At 34.2% G+C, this 24,567-nt stretch overlaps 1 protein-coding gene across 1 annotated transcript in view; it reads left to right on the top strand.

Moving 5' to 3' along the window:
- The window catches only part of LOC108731098 (lachesin), a 123,435-nt gene that overhangs the window by 52,112 nt on the left and 46,756 nt on the right, over positions 1–24,567 (top strand). Inside the window, exons 5-7 of the mRNA XM_018461195.1 lie at positions 11,458–11,586; positions 20,776–21,060; positions 21,536–21,598. Coding sequence (XP_018316697.1) covers positions 11,458–11,586; positions 20,776–21,060; positions 21,536–21,598 — 477 coding nt within the window. The remainder of the gene's footprint in view (positions 1–11,457; positions 11,587–20,775; positions 21,061–21,535; positions 21,599–24,567) is intronic.

Here is a 24,567-nt window from a genome sequence, read left to right as displayed (position 1 = left end):
CGCACGCACGCACGCACGCACGCACGCACGCACGCACGCACACACGCTACCATTCAAAAGTTTTAGGAAAATTGAAAACGTGTAAAGAAATACAAAAAAAAAATCAATTACAAAGAATTTAAGTAATTACTATAAAATTAATTATAATAAAAAATGTCCATGTATTCGTATTTTTAATTACTGCCATACAATTTTGAAGCATCCTATTTATCAATTTTTCGTGCTAATCTTAAATATTTTAACTACACTGTAGTTAAAAATGATAATAAATATGATAGTGACAATTATTTTATTTAAACTACAAAAATTTGTTCTTTCTTGATAATAGAAAAACGGCATAGCATTTCATAAACTTTTGTAAATGAAATATTTCTTTGAAAATATTATATGATTAGAAGCTTACACAGTAAATTCAAAAAATATTCGCGCAAGGAAGATTTTTATTTAAAAAATTATTTGTAAATATTAAACATTAATTAGTAATTTATTAACATTGGATATATTCAGTCCTAATATAAGTAAAAGAACTCCGTAAAATAATTGTTTATGATCTTAAAAAATTTTAATTTTCTCGACTGTATACATATTCTTTGTATGTCCAAATAATAGTACATTTTTTCATTTAAGCTCATTATTAAAATAATACACAATTTATTACACATTTTTTTTAGATAAAATAATTTTGAGAAATGCAATTTATTTTCTAAAAATAAGATTTAAAAGAATTTTTTTCTGTACGAATACTTTTTGTACTCACTATTATACCTAATAGTGTAATAAATAGTTAAAGCGCAGACAGTTAAGTTTCTCGTTAAGTCTCTCTACAGCGCTTTCCTTTGGAAGCACCTATTGTGTGTGACACTGTTTTAATATTCCAAAACAGTAATACTTCCATTTTTTAATGGTAGTGTACATATGTACAATATATTTACGGTCACTGATTTTATTTATTCAAAATACGAGATAAATGAGTTTTATCGGTTTACATATTACAAATGGGCCATCAACATTGTACTTTTTGTCTTCGCGTATTTTACTCGTGGCATTTTTAAAGTGAAGAGTGATGATAAGGAAGGATTTTAAATCATCCTGAAAGCATGCTGTCGTAAAACATCGCGCGCTAGCACGCGTCAATTTGCAATGTCGAGTGAAACCACATCGTTCTTTACCGTTTGCATTTCGGTGATGGATTGCAAACATTCGTGATAAGCAAACATTTTCCACGGTTTCCGTTAACACGATACGTTACTAACCGCTGATGAACGTCTACGCATATTATGTCGTATAATTATACACAAAATTATCGCACCTTATGAGCTTTATCGAAATTTAGATCCAAAAAGAATTATAAACGGTATTCGCGATATTTCGTAGTGTTAATTGCTCAATTTTATTCTACAATACGATATCAAATATAACGACAGAAAGACTATTAGTTCACGCCAATTGCTTTCGCTTCATGTCGTAATTAAGTGTCTTTGTAACTATTGTTCGACATTTTGAACATCACAAAAGCGATATCCGTTTGTTAACGTTTTTGCATTAGAAAATCTATTCTTCATTAAGAAACGATCAGACTATTTCTTTCATTTTACTTTATTTTTATAAGAGAATTATTCTGTAAATTATAAAAATTACTACAATGGTGTAAACAACAAAATGAACGATATAAACGAGCGGACTGGGCACATGATTCGAGCTTGTACCAAATTAAACTTGTACCAAATTATAATAAAATTGAATGGCGACGATAAATGTAGAGATTACATTGACTTCAAATTAGCAATTGCGTTTTACATGTATTTTGGAGACCGAATAACTACAAATAAAACTATGCTCAGTTGTGAAACTTAATTTGTTTAGTTTGTCCATTTTCGCACAGAAAAAAAAACGGTTTTTTCCTTAATTGATATTTACAGATCAATGTATTTTAAATTAATGTATCTTTGCTCAAAACCAATGTAATTGAATAATTTTTCTCATCTTGAAAATCAAAATCCGAAGAATACGGTTATGTTACTTAAAATTATATAAGGTTGTGAAAAACATTTGTTATAATTTTTCGCAATGTACAATTGAAGAAAATATTTGTGACCCGACTACCGATTAGGTTAAAAATTTAGGTAGATACAAATCAACAAAATAGTTTTGTTGGACTATTGAAATAATTATGTAGAAAGCTCAAATTGATTATTTTCAAAACTTTTTGTAGCATTATCTTATACTTGAGCATCATACGCAATTATTTTGATGGCTTAAGGAGATTCTAAAGCCATCTGTATTACCGACTAAATCATATAATTTTTGTATAACAATTACTTTTTTCTTCTTTTACAGATTTGAAAATCCATTTCCAGAATTAAAATATACGCATTGATACGTGTTTGTGAAGTGGAGTTTATGTCGAGAATGTCAAAAAATTTCAAAATTGAGATTTTTACTATTTCTTAGTCCCATATGGCGCTCTTGAATTGTTACATCGCGACAACATTTGCTTCATATAAAAGTTGTCATCTATATTTATGAAATAGTAGTCTACAGATTAGTAGTTTGCACGAAGAAACAACGTGGAGTTCTTAGAATTGGATAGACGTCTAATTAAAACGTTATTATTATATGAAAATTTATGTAGCTATATGCGTGAGATATTGATGTATTACATACATCAATTTACTATTCTGTATGTAGTGATGTGTCAGTGACACGTAATAAATCCTATTTTTTTTACACTATGACTAATCATCTTTAGGATCCTCTTAACTATGAAAAATGTTAATTGTACTATCAATATGGTCATACACTGCTTGAAAATTTTTAGTTTTTTCTTAACATACTTTTTAGTTCTTATTATCATAAATAATAAGTGAATGTTAAAATATAGTTATATTCACTATAATTGTGATTTCATTTACTGAATAAAAATGTTTATTTTATTTACCATCTTTGTATCTTATTATTTTACTATACTAATATTTTTGAGAAATTATCATAAATATTGGTACAATTTTTTATGTTTGAGAGAACTGTACATGTAAGGTTAATAATAATAACATAAGGTTAATAATATAATAATATAAGATTATTATTACCAACATTAGAGCAGTAATAACTTTTTAAAGGAGTTCCTAATCATAATTATTTTACCATGCAATAGTCATAAATATCAAATACTTTTCTTTCACAATCAGTACGATAAATTCGTTTTCCTTAATTACCGTTTTCGATATATTCCAACATTTACGCACGAGTTGTACACTTTAATAGTAAATATATATTTCCATCCAAAGTCACGGTCTCTATATTCTTACGCGTCAACGCAAATATGCTTTGGAGAGCATGGTCGATTTTATAATTCCGCGCAATTTTCCCGTCTAACTATTTTGTTACACACAGTTTCATCACAACTCGTCATCGTCTTCGTCTGGCCCGGCCACTTGAGAACCTTTCATATCCCTTCTGCACCTTCCATTACCCGCACGGTCCGCCTTATCATCTTTTCTCATGTTCGTCCATGGCTGTCGTTCCGTTCACATCGTCGCCGCACCGTATAGGATCGTAAAAGGTCGGAATTTCTGTTCAAACATCTGCAAAGCCGCGCTCCGGGGCATCTGAGCCCCTTTAAAGCTTCATACAAATTCATGACGGAGCACCGGGACCGCTCGCGCGCTCGCACTACCCTCCAAGTTTTCGGCAGAGTAGGTACATATGCATGCATGTGCATATGTATCCACAGCCCCAGTATAGTTGATAATATTATTTAATACCCTTTGCACACCTCGCATCAGTGCTGGGATGATAACGCGGTAAAATTTCGCGGATTAGTTTCGGTGTTTTATTAATACGTGTCATACGCTCCATTTCTGGCGCGACCGCTTCCCTCTATTTCGCCAACGCATCGGCCGGGAGAAACGGCAGTCGGTGCGATAGATAGTCGAGCGTCAAGGGGCAAACTATGGAGTGAAAAGACGTTGAATGAAGATAAACCGCAATGAATGGAAATGTTAAGACTGACTTACGAGCCGGTTACCGAGGGAAATGCAAATGTAGATAAACGCAACTTGCAAGTGTAATTTCATTCAACGACTGAAAATAAAATTATATTTTTAATAGTGCGAATACGATATCGAGTATACGTTTGAAGTATACAAAGATTAGAGTAATTAATTTTTTATAATCTTTGTTTGTGAATTAAAATCTTTAAAAATTGCAAATATTACAAATAGAATGAAAACATGTATGGATATTAGAAAATAAGTTAAATTCTGTTTAATAGTAGCATGATACATGTCGAAATCGGCTACAGAAAGTATGATAATTATGGAACTAATCTAGCACATCATGAATATTTATGTCCTCAACATTCTGATGTTGTATTACGAGAGACTCTAAAATATGCGTGGGGAAGTGCAGGACAAAAAGCACGTATCACCTGGTCCCAGAGATGCATATTTCTTGTCTTGCTTCAACAATTCTTGCTGGTTTCTTCTTCTGTCTATTATTTTCGTAACAAAGTATATTCAAATGATGAATGATTTATCGACAATGTCATACCTTTAACTTCATCGTTATGCATTGCACGAATTGTCCATTATATTTTATACATAATCAAAGCAACCGTGCGTTCGGATATTCAAAGCATTCTTCGCGCTGTCCGCACGTCCACTTTTATCATGTATATTATTAAATCCTTTGACAATTTTGTCATACACACATTGGCGTACATTATTTCACAGAGCTCAGCAATATTTCGACAGATATCAATTTTCATCGAATGTTGCGTGTTACAAAAAAATATTTTTCAGGTACCTCCAATGATTAATATCGGTAAGAGTCTATATGTATTTATGTATCTCACATCCGCGATACCGTTCTGCCTCTGACAAGCTTTTATACGGCCGAGCGAAAGTTTCATTGCGAATCGTCCTTAAAAATAACTATCAGTGTTTGCTCAATCCGATGTATCGATTTGCATTTGGGCTTTGAGCTACCCGCTATCTAAATATTCCCGGACTCGTCGAAGAACGGCGGAATACATTAATATCGGATGAGTTGATGGCGAAATGAACTTGTATCGAAAGGACCGGTGTGCCACCACGATCAAAAACTCATTGCAAATATTTTATCAGACATATTGCATCCGAAAGCCCTAAAAGAGGCTTGCTTGAGGCGCGGGCGTGTCAATCGATCGATGTTTTATTTTGGACTCTGAATTTGACGAACTACGAAATCACCGTCGGAATTTGATGATTTTTTCCTCCTTTTCCCTCTTTTCTTCTACTACGCTATTTTTCTTTTGACTTTACGCTTTCAGAATTTATTTTTTATTTCTAATTTTTACTTTCAACGTTGCAACTGTGTAATTTTATCAATAAGTGTGTGTAAAATGTATGTATTGTTTTGTACACATAGATTTTTTTACGCGTACAATATATTATCCTCTAAAATTTTTTTGCATAATTGTTTTTTTCCAAGTTTGCAGTAATACGAGGGTAATCTTCGACAATGAATGTATCCAATTATTTAACATGATTAAAACGCATTGGTGTAAAAGCAAAATTATTTTCGATACATTGATTAAATCTATTGATTAAATGCATTGATTAAAATCCAGAATACAAAAAAGTTATTCTACGAGAAATTCCTCGGCTGAATTGGAGGAAACGCTCTGAGTGTTGAGAGAAAAATTAAATTAAATTTATGAATTTTTCCCGAATTAAATCATACGAATATTATTATTTTTACCTGTACAGTTTTATCTCTTCGTATCCGATTAAACGTCGAATTCAAACGCGCGCCTCGACAGCAGCGGTCAGACGCCATATTAATTGAAGCGATTAAACGAAAACGAGAGGCGACGATAGGGATTCACGCGGTCGGTCGCCGTGATAGCCGCGAGAGAAAATCGAGCGCTTGCTCTCGTCGAAGAAATATACGTTTTTACGTTCTCCGTCAATATTTTTTTCCGCTTTTACGCTCACGCGGATATCCGGCTACTCGGCAGCGCAGCGATCGTTTGCCTCACGGCACAACAACGGCGGTTTATCGGACGGGTGTTATCACGTCACTTGATATCCATGAGACGAGACCACGTCGCGCCGCCACCGTTCTCCAGACTCGGTTTCACGTGTTCTCTCAATTATTCGCACCGATCGATTGCCTTGCCCCTGCCAATCGGCGGCGTTGCATGCCGCGTCCGACCTACGGTGAATGCAGCACGTGGCAAGGTAGAGCTGGCAGGGCATGTGTCTCGTGAAAGAAACATCGCCGCCCGCTTTAATGGTCGGGGGTCGGTTAATCGCGACTAGAAGACAAGCAAAGCCGAAGTAAACCGAGGTAAAGATTTATGAACGCCACCCCTCCAAGAGAGGAAGGTGTATCGCTGCCGTCTCTCTCTCTCTCTCTCTCCCCCCCCTCTCTCGATTCGAGTGGTCCGCATCCATTCTTATGGTTCGCGTTCGTTTCGTTAATTGTCATTATGGAGATGCGTTAAGTCTGTACGAGTGACGTTGATTGCTTTTACGATAACGTAATCCAGAGTTGGCAACGTTATCTCATAAAAATAACTCGTTACCGTTATCGTTCTTTTTTCTAAAAAGTAACTCGTTATCGTTACCGTCACTCAAAATGTAACGAGTCGTTACTTTTTCGTTACTTTTTTCTTGACACTACTAGAATATTATAACGTTTTTCATTAGCAGAACTTGTACGCACTCAGTGCACATTAAAGTCGTTGTACACAACTCTAATCTAAAATAAAAATGAGAGAGAGGGAGAGAGAGAGAGAGAGAGATATCTGAGATGATGAAATGCCTAAAGTATATTTTATCAAATAACATAATAAAATGTATTGAGGATTTCGCGGTTTAACTCGTTTCTATATTTTTATTAACCATACATCTTTACGTCGATTGTACAGCGGCTTTATAATGCACTAATTCTGCCAATGTAAAGCGCTATTATATTCTTCAGATTCTTATGGTAAATACAATAAAGATGTTAGAATTCTATTTTTTAATAGAGGAATAAAACTCAAAAACTGATAAATATATGTATATATGCTCTAATTACGATTAAAACTTTTACGTAAATAGAAATAAAGTAACGATAAAAGTAACTAGTGAAATCGTTACTATAAAATGTAACGTTGTTAAGTTGTTACTCAATCATTATAAAAAAAAGTAACTTATAACAGTAAGGACGTTACAAGTAATGCGTTACTTGCCAACCTTGATATAATCCGAAACTTGAGATTAAGTATACACAGAAAGAACAATTTTGTTCAAGTATCTAAAAATTTAGCTAGATACACACAGATCCAAAAATAATTTTGTTGAACCATCAAAATAACTATGCAAAAATCTTAAGCATGATGCAATAAGTTTTGACATTCTAGCAACTAATTTGAACGTCTTTCATAACTGCTGTCCAATTGTATTCCAATCAGTTTAATTTTTAGAAAAAGAATTGTAACTTGTCACGCGTCATAAAAACCGTTAAAATCGTCGTTTCCACCTCTGATGCCGCTTTTTCTTCAAAATTGTGACGTGATAGTCAAATTTAACCAACGGATTTGTATTTAGCAGGCAAAAATACATCAAAAATAAATATTTATACACGTATTGCCAAAAAAGTTAAATATCGAACGGTGTTATTATATTGATTGTCCAATAAAATTATATTTTCAGATCTATACAGGATGTCCGGTAAGTTTTGACAAAGCGTTCGTGTGTAAATAGAGCGGACTAAACTGACAAGAAAAGGTACAGAAGTGTCGTGATCCTCTGATTTTGACGAGCTTGTAATATGTTATTCTCTAGACAAAAATAAGCGACACGTATTTTTTTATACGTGTCCATACGCACTTTTGGGGGGTGAAACACCCTTTAGAAAAAAATCGGTTTTTCTCTTTCGAAGCGAATATCACCGAAACTGTAAGAGATAGAAAAAAATTTTCAGAATGAAAATTGAATGACATTAAGAGTACTTTAGAAATATAATAAAAAAATTTTTTTCTTTATAAATAAACAATTTATTATGAATAAATAATTAAAAAAATTTTTTTTATTATAGTTCTAAAGTACTCTTGAAGTCATTCAATTTTCATTGTGAAAATTTTTTTCTATCTTTTACAGTTCCGGTGATATTCACTTCGAAAGAGAAAAATCGATTTTTTTCTAAAGGGTGTTTCATCCCCTAAAAGTATGTATGGACACGTATAAAAAATACGTGTCGCTTATTTTTGTCTGGAGAATAACATATTACAAGCTCATCAAAATCGGAGGACGACACTTCCGTTCCTTTCCTTGTGAGTTGAAAAGTCCTCTATTATTTTGTAATTTTTATAACTTTTTTTTGGTTACCCAACGAGCAGAATATGTTTAAAATCAACGCATAAAACAGCTTTAAGATACCTTTAAGAGTTCTCTAAGAATCTTTAAGATATTTCTTAAAGAACTCTGAAGGAAGCCTTAAGGAGGTAAAATAGAGTAAAATTTTCAAAATATTGAAAATTTTTTACTTTTTTCAAAAGATTGATGTCTTAAAAATATGCTTTTAAAAGATTTTTATGAAATTCGAAGTATTTCTCGAGTTGTGTGAGTTTTAAGCGAACGGGCGTATAGTGCTATAATAGAGGTACGCATCTGATTTAAGAAAGAAGCTGTGCGCAGGTAATAGATAGATAAATAGATAGAGAGAGATAGATAGATAGATAGATAGATTTCTATGAAATAATACTGAAATTTTAAACGCGTTTTTCTCAAAACTATTTTTTTTCAACTGCTGGCGTCTATATAACTCGAACAATTTTCGATCAAACGGCCTCAGCTTTGAACAGTAGTTTCATAAAATGAGTAGTTTCAGTTAAAAAAAAGCGTAGGGATTTTTTTTTATTAATTGCTTTCGAAGGGTGAGATGTTTGAAAGGCTCAAAATATAGTAAAATTAAAATTTTTTTTAAACCGCTGCCATTTTGTAAAAAGAATTATTTAAAAAAATCATTACGTGTAACTGAAACTATTAAGGGGATAAAACTCCACTCATACAGATTCGAAATTTTCAAGAAATTTTCATTTTAAATAATTACAACTTGAGTTCTTTACGCCGTCGCGCCGATAGACCATGTTTTTTGAACACAAAAGTATTTAATTCTGTACAAAAAAAAACATCGCAATATATTTATATTTAGATATACAAAAATTCTTAAAATGTCTTTAAAGTGTACCCAATTGATATACCGATTCATATTTTTTCTAAGGCTTATAGTTACTTTTAAAAAAATCGAAAGAGCCCTTTTTTAAGGCCTTTACTCTGTTTTACCCTCTCAAAGTTGTTTTACACGTCGATTTTATCTACTTATTCGACAATCTTTAGAAATTAATATTTCGTTGACTATTGCAAAAATTGCAAAATGGTAGAGGATTTTTCGACTCATTTAGTCCGTCCTATCTACTCACGAGCGCTTTGTCAAAACTTACCGAACACCTTGCATAGCTAAATTTTTATATATTTTAGCAAAACCGATCTTTTTGTGTATCTATAGACGAAAGATACGTATAATTTAACATGTCAATAATAATATGACTCAAAGTGTCACGGATCATAGAAATACAGTTTATTTATTTATTTATCGTTACTAATCTTAAGGGAAGAATAAAACCATATTGAATTTGAGATTTACCTGTAGGTAAAAGAAGAGTATCACGTTATACAAAGAAGTAAATATCACGTCTAAACAAGCAGAAGGCACTCTTCTTCTTTCTATCGGATTCCTGTCGGAAAGGAACTCTCCTTTCTCAGTCCATTTCGTTCTCTCACCAATTGCATTACCGGTCAGTAATTTATTATCAAAAGTAATTCTCCTGGGATACAATCTATACGAACTACGTATTTTACTGACTATAAAACTTATATGAACTATTACAAATCATTTCAGAATTTACTTATTAGCACATACGTTGACGCAGTATAATTATTATCGGTCTTGGATTTACCGATAGTAAGCATCAACTTAATATATTTTTGTCACGCGAAGATAAAATATGATCATTTATAATATTATAATTTTTATTACAAATTGCACAAGCTCGTGCTTGTTTCGCTTTGAAGGAATTTCTTTTATTATTTTTATAAAGACGTGTCGCATATTAAAAACTTTATATTAAACTTTTTGTTTGTTGTATTGTTATATATTATTGTTCGAGTATAATAATACTGAGTTAAATTACTTTTATTAATATTTCTCAAAAGGCAAACGATTCATTTTCTATTTTATAACGGTAATAACGGTAGCTTTATACCGCCAATTTCTTGTCACGGAGTGCCGATTGTTTTGCTTCTTCCCTTCTCTGTTCTCTATTAACTCTTGCCAGTTATTTCTCTCGTGATAAAGAGCCAGCGAAAGTTTCCTCGTAAATCGTCGTTTGATGTAACGTAGACACGAAGCTAATGCATACATCTTCACTGATAACGACATCGAAAATCCTGATCACGCGAGTTGAGTGATCTTAATACTTGTATAGTCGTTTGTGAACTATATATTTGTGACAGTCATATAACGATTTTGCACGAACTCGATCTAACAAGAAAGAATTTAATGGAAGAAAAATCCTAACGCAATCGAAATAACTTTAACGTAAGAGAAAATGTAAGAGATTTCTGGTATTAACTTAGTCTCTCCATTTCTCCCGTTTCGTGACTTTCTCATAATTTTACTGCAATCTTACTTGTAAAATACAAATCTCTCACTGAAAACTTTCGTAATAGACTAACATATATATGGATATATCCGAGAGCGTAAATCACGCAGCAATAAAAACGTATTCTGAATTCTTGTAACTTCACTGCTTCATTATAGAGTAAATTCCGTACTGAATCGATAGGAGAAAATTACCAAATACGTATTATGGTTATGTGCTAAATACGTGTATGATTGTCTAAATCATACTTCTTGCAGCATATTACAAAAAGACTGAACAAATCAATTTGTTACTGTAAATATATATTATAAAGAGTTGAACATGTTGTAATAATAGATACCTGAAACGTTAATTTCCAATACCTATTCATTTGCATACAAATCAGTATGAAATGGAAAATATAATAAGATTACTTAAGTGGTACGCATTCGGCAACTCTCCCCTACATCTGCACTTAATTTAATTGTGATTCTTTTAGTAATTACATTGTAAGTTTTAAACATTGATATTCTGTTTGTCGCGAAATATTTCACCTTTACGTGTTAAGCTTTAACTCTAAACGTTAAGAGCTGTCCGTGCATCACGTAAAGCTGTGGGTTGTTAAATTTCAAACCGAACTATTTGCATAACTGTCTTCCTCGTTTCGCTCACGAAGTAACAAGGATGAAACGTTGCTTACGCGAAGGTATATATCTGCCTGTTTCCGTGAACTATATTCGCGCCCTCGGCCAAGCTGAATCAATTCTCGCTTCTGGTTGCAGTGAACCTGTATGATGGCGAGCAATTAAACTTGACGAGGATCACACGCAGCGAAATGGGTGCTTATCTCTGCATCGCGACCAATGGTGTGCCGCCCACGGTCAGCAAGAGGATCACCGTTGATGTCGAATGTGAGTTTGTAGCAAGCAAGTACATTATTATCGCGTTTGTATGTAACAAATATGAGATGTACATATTCATGACGAATAGTAGTACAGTCAGCAATACAAGGGATACAATATGACGCGATGATTATAATTTTACGATGTTATACGCTAGATGTTCGGCAATAAACGCTTAACGACGTGGATGTTTAATTAAAGGGTTCAGTTACAATGCGTGAGGTCTTGCAACAATATATTATTGCATTTGTCAACTGCTATAATTTGATGACGCGACTGTTGCAGTGACGCTATAGCATAATATAGAGTGTAATTTATAACTAACAAATAAATAACAATGTAGTTTACGTTAAGATGACACGCAATAATATTGAGTTGACCAGTAATTTCCTTCTGTTTCTGATGCGGTTAACATCTAGTAAATGTATCATTCATATTTATAATAAATATTCTGTGAAAGATAAAGTTTCAATGCGCATTTTTTTAATTTGCTAAGATTGGTTGAGTTTTGAGCATTTAAGATTTGTTTAGAGCATAGAAAACAAGAATAATAGTTTTCTATTGGGAAAACTAGTGCAGCACCAGCGTTGGGCTAGGTTTCAATAAAAATCTACTAATGCAGATTTAAACAATAAGAATCTTATTAGACCGTACATGTGAGAACACAACTAATAAGAAATATAAATTAAAGACTTATAATGGTCGAAGCTGGATGCATAAAATAATTCAATGTGAATTATATGCATATTAGACTGACACGAAAAAATAAATTAAATTAAAATTAAAAAGAATGTACCGAAAATGCTTATTCTTATTCTTCTTATTCATAACAATGCCAAATGCTAAAAAAATTCAACTAATTTTAGCAAACTTCTTTTAAAATGCACATAGAAACATCATTTTTCACAACATGTTTACTATGAATAAACATTTACTAGTAAATATTTTTATTTACTGGTAAATTATTCGGTATTAACTGCGTCATCTTAAAAAACAGAGAAATTATTGTTATATTTAAGTTATACAACTCAATACAAAATTAAAAAAGTATTATGAGATAGCGATACGTAGAATATACAACAACGGCATGCAGATGTTGCAGGAACTTAATTACTGTAATAGTGTAATAAATTAATATTAATTGGATACGGCAACTATTATGATTACCAATTTCAAATATTCATAAAGCATCCTAATTTTCTAGTTTGTTCACATGTTAAATATCGTAAATAGCGGTACGCAAACTTTCTCGAGGTGGCGACGCGAAAATCGAAGTTTTCCATTGTGGGGATGGCTGGATCGTATCCAACAACAATTTATCGAATAAATTTTAAACGCGTTGTTATATGCGATCTTCGATCCGACGACCCGCCGCGACGACCCGATTGGTCGTGTATTGTTTAAATTTCATTTCACGAATTGCACAACGCAAGCACACGTGCGCATACACACGTTGCTATGCACGTGCTCTGCACCGAATACGTGTACCAGACAACAAGAGGTAAGGGTACTAGATCCGCAGAGTGTCGGGGGGAGAACGCCGCGCCGTCGGGAAAGCCCGGGGGAAATACTGGAAGCCGCGCGCAAGCCGTCCCGTCGGCTCTGGTCATTTTTCCCTTTTATGCGTTTCATTCGTTCGTGTCACTTCGTATGCCTGCATCCGCGTGCCGTTGCACGTCGGTGTGTATGCGCGAGCGGATCTGGCATCGTTGTTGAGAGAAGAAGGAACGGTACGTTACGTATGGCACAGGCCGGGCGGTATCTCTTGAATATTTAGGAGGCGGGGGACATATTTTATTTAGACGAGCGGGATAAAACATCGGTTTCCGCGCGCGAATGCAGCGCGTTCCGAGTCATAGCGGACGCTTCAGAGATCGTCTTCGTATACCCCAAACAGCACACGCCACCTCTTTTTCCCTCTTATCCGTCCAATACACAACACATGTACGCGTTAGGGACTTGCGGGACACCGCCTTGTAAAAATTTTAACATACGTAATGATATAAGCGAGTTGTGAGAAGTTCTATAATGCGATCTGATTGACGGCATAATTCTTTCATTTTCTCTTTCGTTTGTCCCTCCGGACGAATGATGGTGTATCAACGTTATAGTTTTTTTGTCGCCACTTTAATTTTTTAACTGCCATATAAGCTAATTTATATGTATAATTCTATAACATTGCATTAATTGTATCGGTGTTCCTGTTTTTAAAAATTTGTTTTTCTTTGAAAGCATCTTCATAATTTATATACACACGCGATTCATTTTTAGTTTAGAATTATTATGTAGCTGTAAACAAAGGACCTCGTACATTTCTTATAGATTTTGGTTCTCAGTCAAATCTTCTCATATTCTTGAAAATTGTATTTCCAGGTGTCCTGATTAAAAGTGTCAATGAGCGCGACCTCCTAAAATTAACAGTTTTCGAGATATAACTGTTCAAACTTGGTTAATTTCTATTATTTCAGATATTGGGCGATATAAACAATTTTGGTCCCACATACTACAGGCGGTGAAAACACCATATGAAGTATCTGGGGGGGGGGGGGCACTACACGGTTCTGAAACTTTGAACGGCTATAACTTCTTTACAGTTCATTTTAGCATTTTGATCCATATAGGGCAATTGATAGAACTCTTTGAGTGGCCATCAAAATTGATAGAACTCTTAAGAAAATACCGGATTTCCGAAAAATTTTTTTCAAAAAAAAAACTCTGAAAAAAATTTTTTTTATTTCTGGCATTCTGTTATGATGTCTGATAGCCCTCCAAAAAATTCTAAAAATTACCTTTAATAATCAAATTGCTGAGACTGCAAACAAAAAAGTTCTAGCGCTTTGAATTAGAAAAATTCGAAATTTGAAACTTCAAACTTCTACAACTTTTTCGATATTGGCTTCAGTACATTGGTTATTCAGGATAATCATCAGAACTCTTCGGGGGACTATCAGAACTCATAACAGAATTACGGATTTCTAAAGAAAATTTTTTGAAACATTTTTTTTAGAAATTCGATATTTTCTTGAGATTTCCGATGGCCCCCCGAATAATTCTAACGATTCTAGTTTTAAAAATAAGAAAAAGATGAAGAATAAGTTGAACCGAGATTAAAATTAATCTGCATTGATAGAAACGGACATGTGATTTCGAGAGTGAAATGCCTCTCGTACCGAATGTTGCAGATATGTACTTAGATATTAGGCAGTATACGACGGGTTGCGCAGCAGATTTTTCCCATGTCCGTCATAACTGGAACGTTGCAAACTTTATTCGTATAAATCTATTTAATCAATAAGTTATAAGATATACATATACGTCGTTATTGTCTACTCAAAGTCTGCCCCTGTAAAGTTCGCCATGCAACTGCCTAACATACATCTGCAACACCATGTGTACATTATTTCTACATATAAAACTTGTACAATTGTCATCTTTATAGTAGCTATCATTGTCTTTTCTAAATATACAATTAAAGAAGACAATAATAATTTTAAAAATATGACATGAATAGTTGGAAGATATAATTAATATACTAAAAGGTTGATTATTTATTAAAATATGTATAATCTTCCTAAATATTATTATTATATTTTTTAAAACTATTATAAATATAATTTATTTAATTTTTATTTAATTTATATATGTTATTTATATATATTTAGAAGTAATACGTACCTATAAGTTTTAGACCTCGTACTATGATATAACGTACCCTAGCTGAAATCAGTGGAGAATATAATTATGACTTTACTTCAAGTTGTAAGGCAGTGAATGTATTGTATGCTCATTACTTATTCTCATACAGAAATTCTCTTACATTTTCCTGTTTCTGCTCCACTTGTTTGTTTAGTAACGTTAAACACAACCTACGATTTTATTCTTCTCTTAGAATTACAATTAAAATTAAATATTGAAGATTTATTATGGACATGGCAAAGTACGCATTTAAATTTTGTATTTATCTCTTGTAATATGAAAGGAATGCATAGAATTTGAGACAGAGAGAGGGGGGCGAGAGAGAGAGAGAGAGAGAGAGAGAGAGAGAGAGAGAGAGAGAGAAGAAGGCATTTTGCACAGGAAAAAGAGAAAGAAAATGGAAAAATACTTGATCAGTGTAAGACGTTCAGTGTAAAGCTCTTCCTAAATCGGAAGTCTAACAACTACTTGATGTAACATGTTGTAAACTTTCTCGATGGAAACATCGTATAAATTCTAACCAATCGAATGGTACACTACTTATCCAGTTTTCTATGTTAGCTTATTATACAAAATGAAATAAACAGCGATATAATGAGCGCGAGATAATAAAGTGAATTTATACGTTGAGTATTATACTCGTGCTTTAATGTATATAATACGAATTATTATGTTGCAGTTCATTAGTCCGATTATACAATCTACGCAGATATGCAGTCCACGTGAGACAATAAAATTACATATCACGAACTCATCTCGCGAATTGCCCTTTATCGTTTATTTAGTTCAGGTCATCTCGAGTTATGGAAACAGATTTACTCTGAGTTTTCAAAAGCATTCGTCATTAAGAATGAACCCGGAGCTGTATATTCAATTTAGCGACAAAGACTCGTTGCGTGATACAACAATCTTTTTCAATTTTCGCTGATAATCGAACAGTTGTGTAGCACACGACTCCTATGTTGCATTTTCAGCATCCCCGTCGTTGCAACGCGGGCAAAATTGCGCCGTTGCATAAAGCATAGCAAATAGCGTATCGGGGAAAAGGAAAATGCACGGATATGGGGACGTAATTCGGTTGGCATGCACGCGGCTGGGTTTCCATGCGCCCACGCCGCATCGTCTCTGCAAATAGTAATCCACTTCATCAGGCATGTTGATGAGACATGCACGATTTAGACTTTTTATTCTCTACGTTTCCTGCGTTATACTCTGCGATCTGGATACACGCGACAATTCACGCGGTCGTTCCCGCCACGATGCTCGAGCATAAGCGAGTGATAGCTAACCGCAGAATCATCTCCCGCTTTTGCAATGAGAGTATGATATTTTTCAATTGGCCGTGTAATTACAAGTACGACGCAGCTGAGTCACGATGAGATGCTGTGATAAGAACGTAATTGACGGCGCGCCATTATCGATTACTAATCGATTACAAAGTTCATGCATTTGAAGAGAAGAAGGTAATAATACAGTACCGCGCGCGTTCAAAAGTTTTAATAAATAGAAAAATTTTTAGAATAAATGGACAAAAAGTGGAAAAATTGCTTTCACAATTTACATTAAATATTCATTAATGCAAATTAATATTTTTCGTATATTTTTAAAAAGTTAAATGTAATACATATTTGAACTCTCACGATCAGAATTTGTATCACAATGAACTAACGCTACCCTTACAGAAATTCAGTTTAATACTAGCCAATTTATTTAATACTGAAAACTACTTATTTCAAGTATTAAAAGCACTAAACAATAACGCTTTTATTATTCAGAATAAGTAATTAATTATTATTATACTTCGCAGTATTAAATTTCTATTACGTTAATCAGAGCGTTTATTTACCACTGGCACATTATCACTATTATTTTTATAGACTGATTGCTTCTCCCATCTTTATACAACTGGTAGAATAGAATATGTTTCTTGCTCACAATTTTTAACCTTATATAATTATTTGTTCACTAATGGCTGTTTTGAATTTACATATTTTTCTTTATTTCTGTGCATCGAAACTAAATTAAAATACAGTACGTCAACATTTCTTTAGTTCAAACATAAAAAGGACCAGCACCCAATAAATAAATGCATTTGGCAAATAATTAATTCACGTTTTCTTTTTTTTTTTTTTGAAAAATGTTTATTGAAATTTCTGAGCGATAAATGGTTGTGAAGTGTATAAAGCTATATAATATCGTTCTTATCTGTCAATAAAGCTAAATGTTCGAGAGAAATGTGTAATATTGTAATTTAATTTACGAGTATACTTTGATAAATGTAATGAATTACGAATAAGACTCAATTGAGAACGCACAGACATGACTTTAATTTTTAAACGAGATGCAATAAAAATATTTTGAAATATCTATAGTTGATAATAAAATATATTTGGAGTTGTTAAAGTAAAGCTTATGCAGTTGAATGCTTATACAGTTGAATGTTTATATGAACTGCTTATACAGTTAAAGATTATACAGTTGAAAAATTTATGTTGAATTTAATACATTTTACGTGTCATAAACGATTTACCCAAATTTTTGTGTTAACTTAAGGAGGTTGTAGGGGCATAAAACACATACAACGTGGAGTGTCCCACGGGAACATTTTATTAAATTTTATTTATACTTATTAAAAATTGCAGACTTTTCTCTTTTCAGCGCAATTTTTGTTTTTTCAATAACTGAATACTTTCAAAAATGACAGCTGATTAGTTTCAACACCTTCCCGTGGGACACCCTGTATATCATTATTACGCTTTAAACAAACTACATACATGTGAAAATTGTGTTCATAACATTCTATTTTCATTGAGCAACACATTTTTATAGATTATTTATTTTATTTATTATTAGTTTTATTGTTATAAACAAAAATTTTTTTAATAATTACAAAAATCTAAATTTTTTTATATAAATATATTAAGTACTAAATATGACTTATGCAAAGTTTCATTGAGATTCACCAATTAGTTTACAACAAATAAATATTTTGTTTATTTACTGAACAATTAATGTCTGCATCTCAATGTAACTTTACCATTTTTAATTTTACCGCAAAGTCAGTTTATACATAAAACTTTTGATAATATTAAATCTAATTTCTAATGTGAAGGTATACAAGTAAATGTTTATGTTCTCCACGCAAATTTGAAGTATAGAATGTCTTCATTTAATTGATAATGACAAAAATGTGCTTGTCAGGATGAGGAGAAACGATGAACGATGCATATTCGTAGTCATGATCACCTGGCCATGTCTGTATATCAGTGTAGTCCGTGGCGTTGCATCCCGGCTTACCACAAATCCACAAATTGCCACCGTTGACTTTAATTAATGCACACTTCTCCCTATTTCCTACCATCGATTACGTCTATATCTGCCGCTTGTTCAAGCTCAGCTGCGTTGCACTATATATCTCTGCCCTGCGTTGTCCACAGATGGAAAGTACGGTGGCGAGCTAGGAAGGTATAATTGTGAATCTCGCTATATTACAAGCATTTATTAAATTTATTATCTACTCGTCGGGTGTTAAATAAATAATATTAGATACAAGCTTACCAAAGTTTTGATCGATGACAATTTTTCTTCTTTGATGAAAGTCACTATGACCGATCAAAGCGGACGAAGAAGACATCGAAAGAAAAAATCAACGCATGATATCGCCGGCTTATCTGAAACGCATGGGATATGATTCTCCTCGTTAGAGGATCTAACGAGCTCTCGACATCCGGTGTCGTTTTACACAGGCGCGGCGCCCGCCTATGAACGCATTATTATTCCCTTATTGTATCATGCAACCCGCTCTGGTGGAGTTTGCAACTTTAATTTAACCCGTTATCAAAGCGTAGCGCCTGCCATCCAACGTCGCGGCATAATACGAGTGCGCATCCGACGTTGGATTAATTCGAAACGAAGAAGGAGCCGTTTCTGGTTTAGTTGCTGAGTTAGAAAATTGTTCGTTCGGAATAGCACGGGCACCCCGGGCGGGCACCGAGGAATACGAAGGGTGTAAAGACGGAACCGTTGCGACATCCTGCACACCGTCGCGCGTCGTCTCGCGCGGCCTTAACTCTTCATTGCGTAACCTTAACGTTGGTGTTAGACTTGTAACCATAATAGACTTTGTTCCCAACTCGTTTCCCGACCGTAGCGCATTTTGCGGAACGCCATCCCGGAAAGTACAAACTTGATCCATCGTGTCTGTATTACGGGGAAACTCAATGTACGTTGCAGCGCAATCTATGGTTTTATCGCATGGCGATATTGTCAATGTTACATCGCAGATAAATAAAGGGACTACATGAAAATATGAACGTTTTAATATGCAATCATCACTAAAATATTTATGTTTGGTGCACTGTTAAAGGAGGGTGTGTAAAAATGGCCAAAATTAGCCCTGAATGGATACCTTTAAAGTCTATGCAGTTATCATTTTGGAAGTCCGTACATTCATAAAGAAATGCTTATTTATCCAGGAAAGCTTGGGAAACCTTCCAAAAATAATACAGGTCGTTTAAACGCTCTGCAAAGAGAAACATTTTGTTGCAAAAACGATGATAGATTTCAAAATTAATGATGTGTTTACATTTAACATAAGTTGGATCATGAAATACTATAAGAATATACTGCTACACGAAGAAAAATGTTCCGAGTAATTTTTACCTTAGAAGACAAGTAAAAATATTCTGGCTATTTCTGCCAAACTTATGACAAACTGTACTTGCCCGAAGTAATAATACCGGAGGTGTAAGGTAGAAAGTACATTATAATTATACTAAATCCATTCAAGTGATTATTACCTTACAATAAAGTAAATCATACTATTTTTAATTGTAAAAGCATACATGAACAATTCCGAAGACTTTACTTCTATTTTTTATCGCGTAGTAAAGTAAATTTTGTCAGCGCTATGGCAGACAATACCCGCCGATAACCTCATAACTCGAAAAAATATTTTATTATAGTCAATAAGAATCTCATTTTTCTAGACCATATATGTGAAAACACAATCGATAAACTAGAAGCTATCGACCTATATCGGTCGATTTTATTATAATGTTTTGAAAAGCTCTCTACATTATATGTAATGAAAAATGGGGCCCCATTTAAAAAATTCAAAGTAACCTTGCTCTGACCTTGACAATGTCATCCAAGGTCAAACCGTGGTACCATCTTGTATCCTCCTCAAAGTCACATAACTTTTGTCTAAAACTTTTTTCAATCCCATGTTTCTTTCTCGAGTTATTCGTCTGGGATTAAAATGAAACACCCTGTATATACTCGTATATATATATAATGGGAAAATCTTTTACGTTTGATTCCTGAATAATTCCTAGTTAAAATCAATTAAAATTCAATTATAACGGATATACAACTTTTTCACGTGTATCGCGTATAACAAATTCAAATGGAACATAATATAAAAAAGCGTCTGTGTAAAATTATATAACAATAAATAAACAAGCATAAAGCAGGAGATGTAATCTTTCTTTAACATTTCAGTTTCTCCAATGATCTTCGTGCCGAATCAGCTTGTAGGTGCGCCGACTGGCACCAACGTAACGATTGATTGCCACACAGAAGCTTATCCCCGTGCTATGAGCTACTGGTTTCTAGGAGATGAGATGATTCTATCCAACGAGAAGTACGCGACGAATATCATGGAGAACAGCTACCGCGCGCACATGAGACTCACCATCAGAAACTTGACAGCGAGTGACTTCGGTAGCTACCGGTGCATTAGCAAAAACTCGCTGGGCGAGACGGAAGGATCCATCAGATTATACCGTAAGCTGACGTGCATTTTCTAGCCCGTTCGTGTACGCGGACAAACAATTTTTTCCCCTGACCGCTATCGTTGTGCATCTACCGCTGCCGCTTGATGTGTTTGCCATGATATTATAGCGCGCGCGGACGCGGTTCGCGACGTGAATAATTTAAAAGTGAAACGACTTCCATAAATCGCGAATTCTGCAGCCTTTGTTTAATTTTGCCCGAGTCGAAGATTTATTTAAAGCCGGAGTGGATGTTAGCAGTAAATCGGCACGGTTAAATCGCCGAGAGAGGAAATGTCTCGCGCTTTCTCACCCCTCACCCTCTTCTATCTTGGTTATATCCTACCCGGTCCGTGCAATTCCCGCCGCTCGGAGATAAGATGACCCCAGTTAAAATATGAATAAGGCGACGGGGTTAGAGTTAAATTTATTGGCCGATATTTAAGAAGTTATACGACGTCATTAAAGACGAATGATTTTTATTTCAGCCATTCCGAAGCCATCGGCGGCACCGAAGGCGACGGAGATCAAGAGCAGCGCTAACAATGAAGGTGAGAATCTTATTGAATATATGCATTCTGACGACTCGAAAATCGATATTACCGGCGGACGATCCTCTAACAATTCCCACGCGAAGGTAAACTCATTATCCACTCATTTTATTCCCAAATTGTAGAATTTTAAGGTGCTTTCTCACCTTTCTCACTTTTTTCGCTACTATATTCAATCGCGAACGAAAAGTAGGTGCGTCTTACTTGAACAAAAAAATAACGTCAAACCAGAAGTAGGCAAAGCGTGAAAAGGGTAATCTAAATTAAGGCAATATACGCGTTTTTCATGAATAAATAATAGCAATTATTCGGATTAACGGACACTGCGTGGATGATCTTGACCTTGACATATGTTGTCAAGGTTATGACTATGAGTGACCTTCAAAAGGTTTTAGGTGACGGTCACTATTCGTTTAAAAGTTATTAACAAATAAAATTTTAAAAATAATATCTTATTTCTGCTATATACTGACGAGCACGACTTTCCACGCGAAGCAAGGTTCACTCCACCTTCCCCTCCTGTTTAGAAGAAAGTCGATCGCTCCTTGGCACGGGGGGAGATGGGATGGGCCTCTCTTCGCGTAGAAAGTCGTAGGCAGAAAAAGTAGTTTTTAATATTGTATATATGGTAGACATAAGACATTTTTTTAAACTTTATTTATTAATAACTTTTTGGACGACCACCGTCTAAAACTTTTCGAAAGTCACTCGTCATGATCTTAACAACATATATCAAAGTCAAGATCATTGGCGCGGTGTCCATTAATCCAAATAATTACCATAATAATTTGCATCTTTGAGCCTCGACATCATTTAGAGAACCTCAAAACATTTGTGACATTTTTTTAAGGATATATGTGTCTCTTTTCAAAGCATTACTAAAAATATAAAAATTTCATAGATTGTTCTATGAATGTTTATTATCTGTATAAAATATAAGCATATTCTCTTATTGATTAAAAAGTCAATTCATTTTTTGTTTATATTCTTATGCAAAATCATGTTTTGTAGTACTTATTTGTTGCAAATTTGATGAGGATGTAGCATCACAAATTAAATTAAATTTTTTATACATTAACGAAACCCTAATAGATATTTATGGAAAAGTTATTTAGGTTTACTGACTCATTTAAAAGTTATTTATCTAAACTAAAGCAAAATATGATTATTGTTTATAAGCTATTTGAAGATAAATTATTTGTTTTAATTTTTGCAGTTGATTTCAGAGTGAATTCACGAAATTTATGGCTATTATTTTGGCTGATATAATTTTAATAGCTGGTATTGCAAAGCCAAAACGTTCTTAATTTTCTCATAGATGTAATAAAAATAGACTGCGCGTTCCTATAAATTTTGTATAAAGTCACTCTCGATTTAGAAAGAGTAAGATAGTTTCAAGCATAATTGCGTGCATGTGCGGGTGTGTGTGTACACGCTCTCTTTCTCTCTCTCTCTCTCTCTCTCTCTCTCTCTCTCTCACACTCTCAAGTACTAATTGTGAGTTGAAAAGAAATGCTGATAGAGTTGAAGAAAGATGCTAATATGTTCAATTCTTTCTAACGGCGCAGAAGCTATGATCACAAAAGCTAAAGAATGCTCACACTCAAAATCTGGTAATAACTATTAAATATTAAGACAAATAATTTTAATCAAATATTTGATACAATAATCAATGTTTAATACAATATAAAAATAATTTTACTTTCCTAAATTTTTAATAAGTATTAAAACGTAATAATATAACCAATCGTTTAGTAATAATTACTCAGTATTTAGAAAAATAAAATTATTTTTTATTATATTAATCGTTAAACATTTGATTGAAATTATTTCATTCAACATTTGGTTTCTATTATCAAACCTTTCTTTCAGTCCAGTCTATATTTATTATATCTATAAATTTTCTAGAAAATCATTTGTTTTGAACAAGAGGAATCTACGTCAGTTGAGTGATGGGAAATGTTCATCGGAGGGGAATTATGCTCGATTGTTTCGCATCTTTCTAATAAAGTACACACAATGTTTCCATAGTTAGTCTTTATATTAAGCTCGCAGAACTGCTCATCGGTGCGTTCATGTATTATTAAAGGAGGGCGAATAACTTGGGCAGATGCCTAGGTCAAGTCCCAGTGGTTCTACTACCTCGGTGTTCTCCGTCCTCCCCTCTTCAGCTTTGTGAAACCAATCTCAATATACTGCATTATTAACGCCATACAAGGCTCGGCCACGACGGTATTACCGCCATTAAGCTTTGCAATTTTACTGTACCGGCCCCGCCGGCCGCTAGGTGGATTATCGTTATTTCGAAGCGCCTAGGGGGAGAAACTGACCATTCTAATGAATAACTGTTACTCGCGAATTCTCGCGAGCAGGTAGCACCGGTGTTGCTCGTGGCGCTGCCTGATATTGATGTCGCTATGCGGCTGAATTTTCTCGCGACCCGACGATCGTAAAAGCTGGAAGATCGTAACCGAGATTTATGAGCGTCGGAGGCGTAAGTCCAACACGCGATTTCTTTGCGAATCGAGCTGAACCGGCGCGATCGTACGTGCGAATAATGGTAATCGAAAACGTTCTTTCGATGGAGATGTCTCGCCGCGCCGGAGTAGAAGCGTCGTCGTAACTCCGTCGTACCCATTATCCCCCAGACTAATGCAATTTACCTGTATTAACGACTCAGTCATAGATGCACATACTTTGCGTAAGAGACGAGACAGCGCCTTTACCATAATGTATAGCCTCGACTACTGATTAAATATTACGAGAAACTTTGGCGAAATCGGCAAGGGACGCGTTTCTCTCTCTCTCTCTCTCTCTCTCTCTCTCTCTCTCTCTCTCTCTCTCTCATCTCCGAATCAATCTTAATACTACGAGGGTTATTAATGACCTAGTCGAGGTATGCAATAACTCACGAACACGACGTTAAATGCCTAGCAGTTTCCAATGGGACTGCCGTTCGTCTTATCTGC

This window comes from Mycetomoellerius zeteki, unplaced genomic scaffold (genome assembly GCF_001594055.1).
Source record: "Mycetomoellerius zeteki isolate Tzet28-1 unplaced genomic scaffold, Tzet1.0 scaffold1, whole genome shotgun sequence".
Taxonomy (NCBI): Eukaryota; Metazoa; Arthropoda; class Insecta; order Hymenoptera; family Formicidae; genus Mycetomoellerius; species Mycetomoellerius zeteki.
Note: the sequence above shows the minus strand (reverse complement) of the source record. Positions and strands in the feature narration are given on the sequence as shown.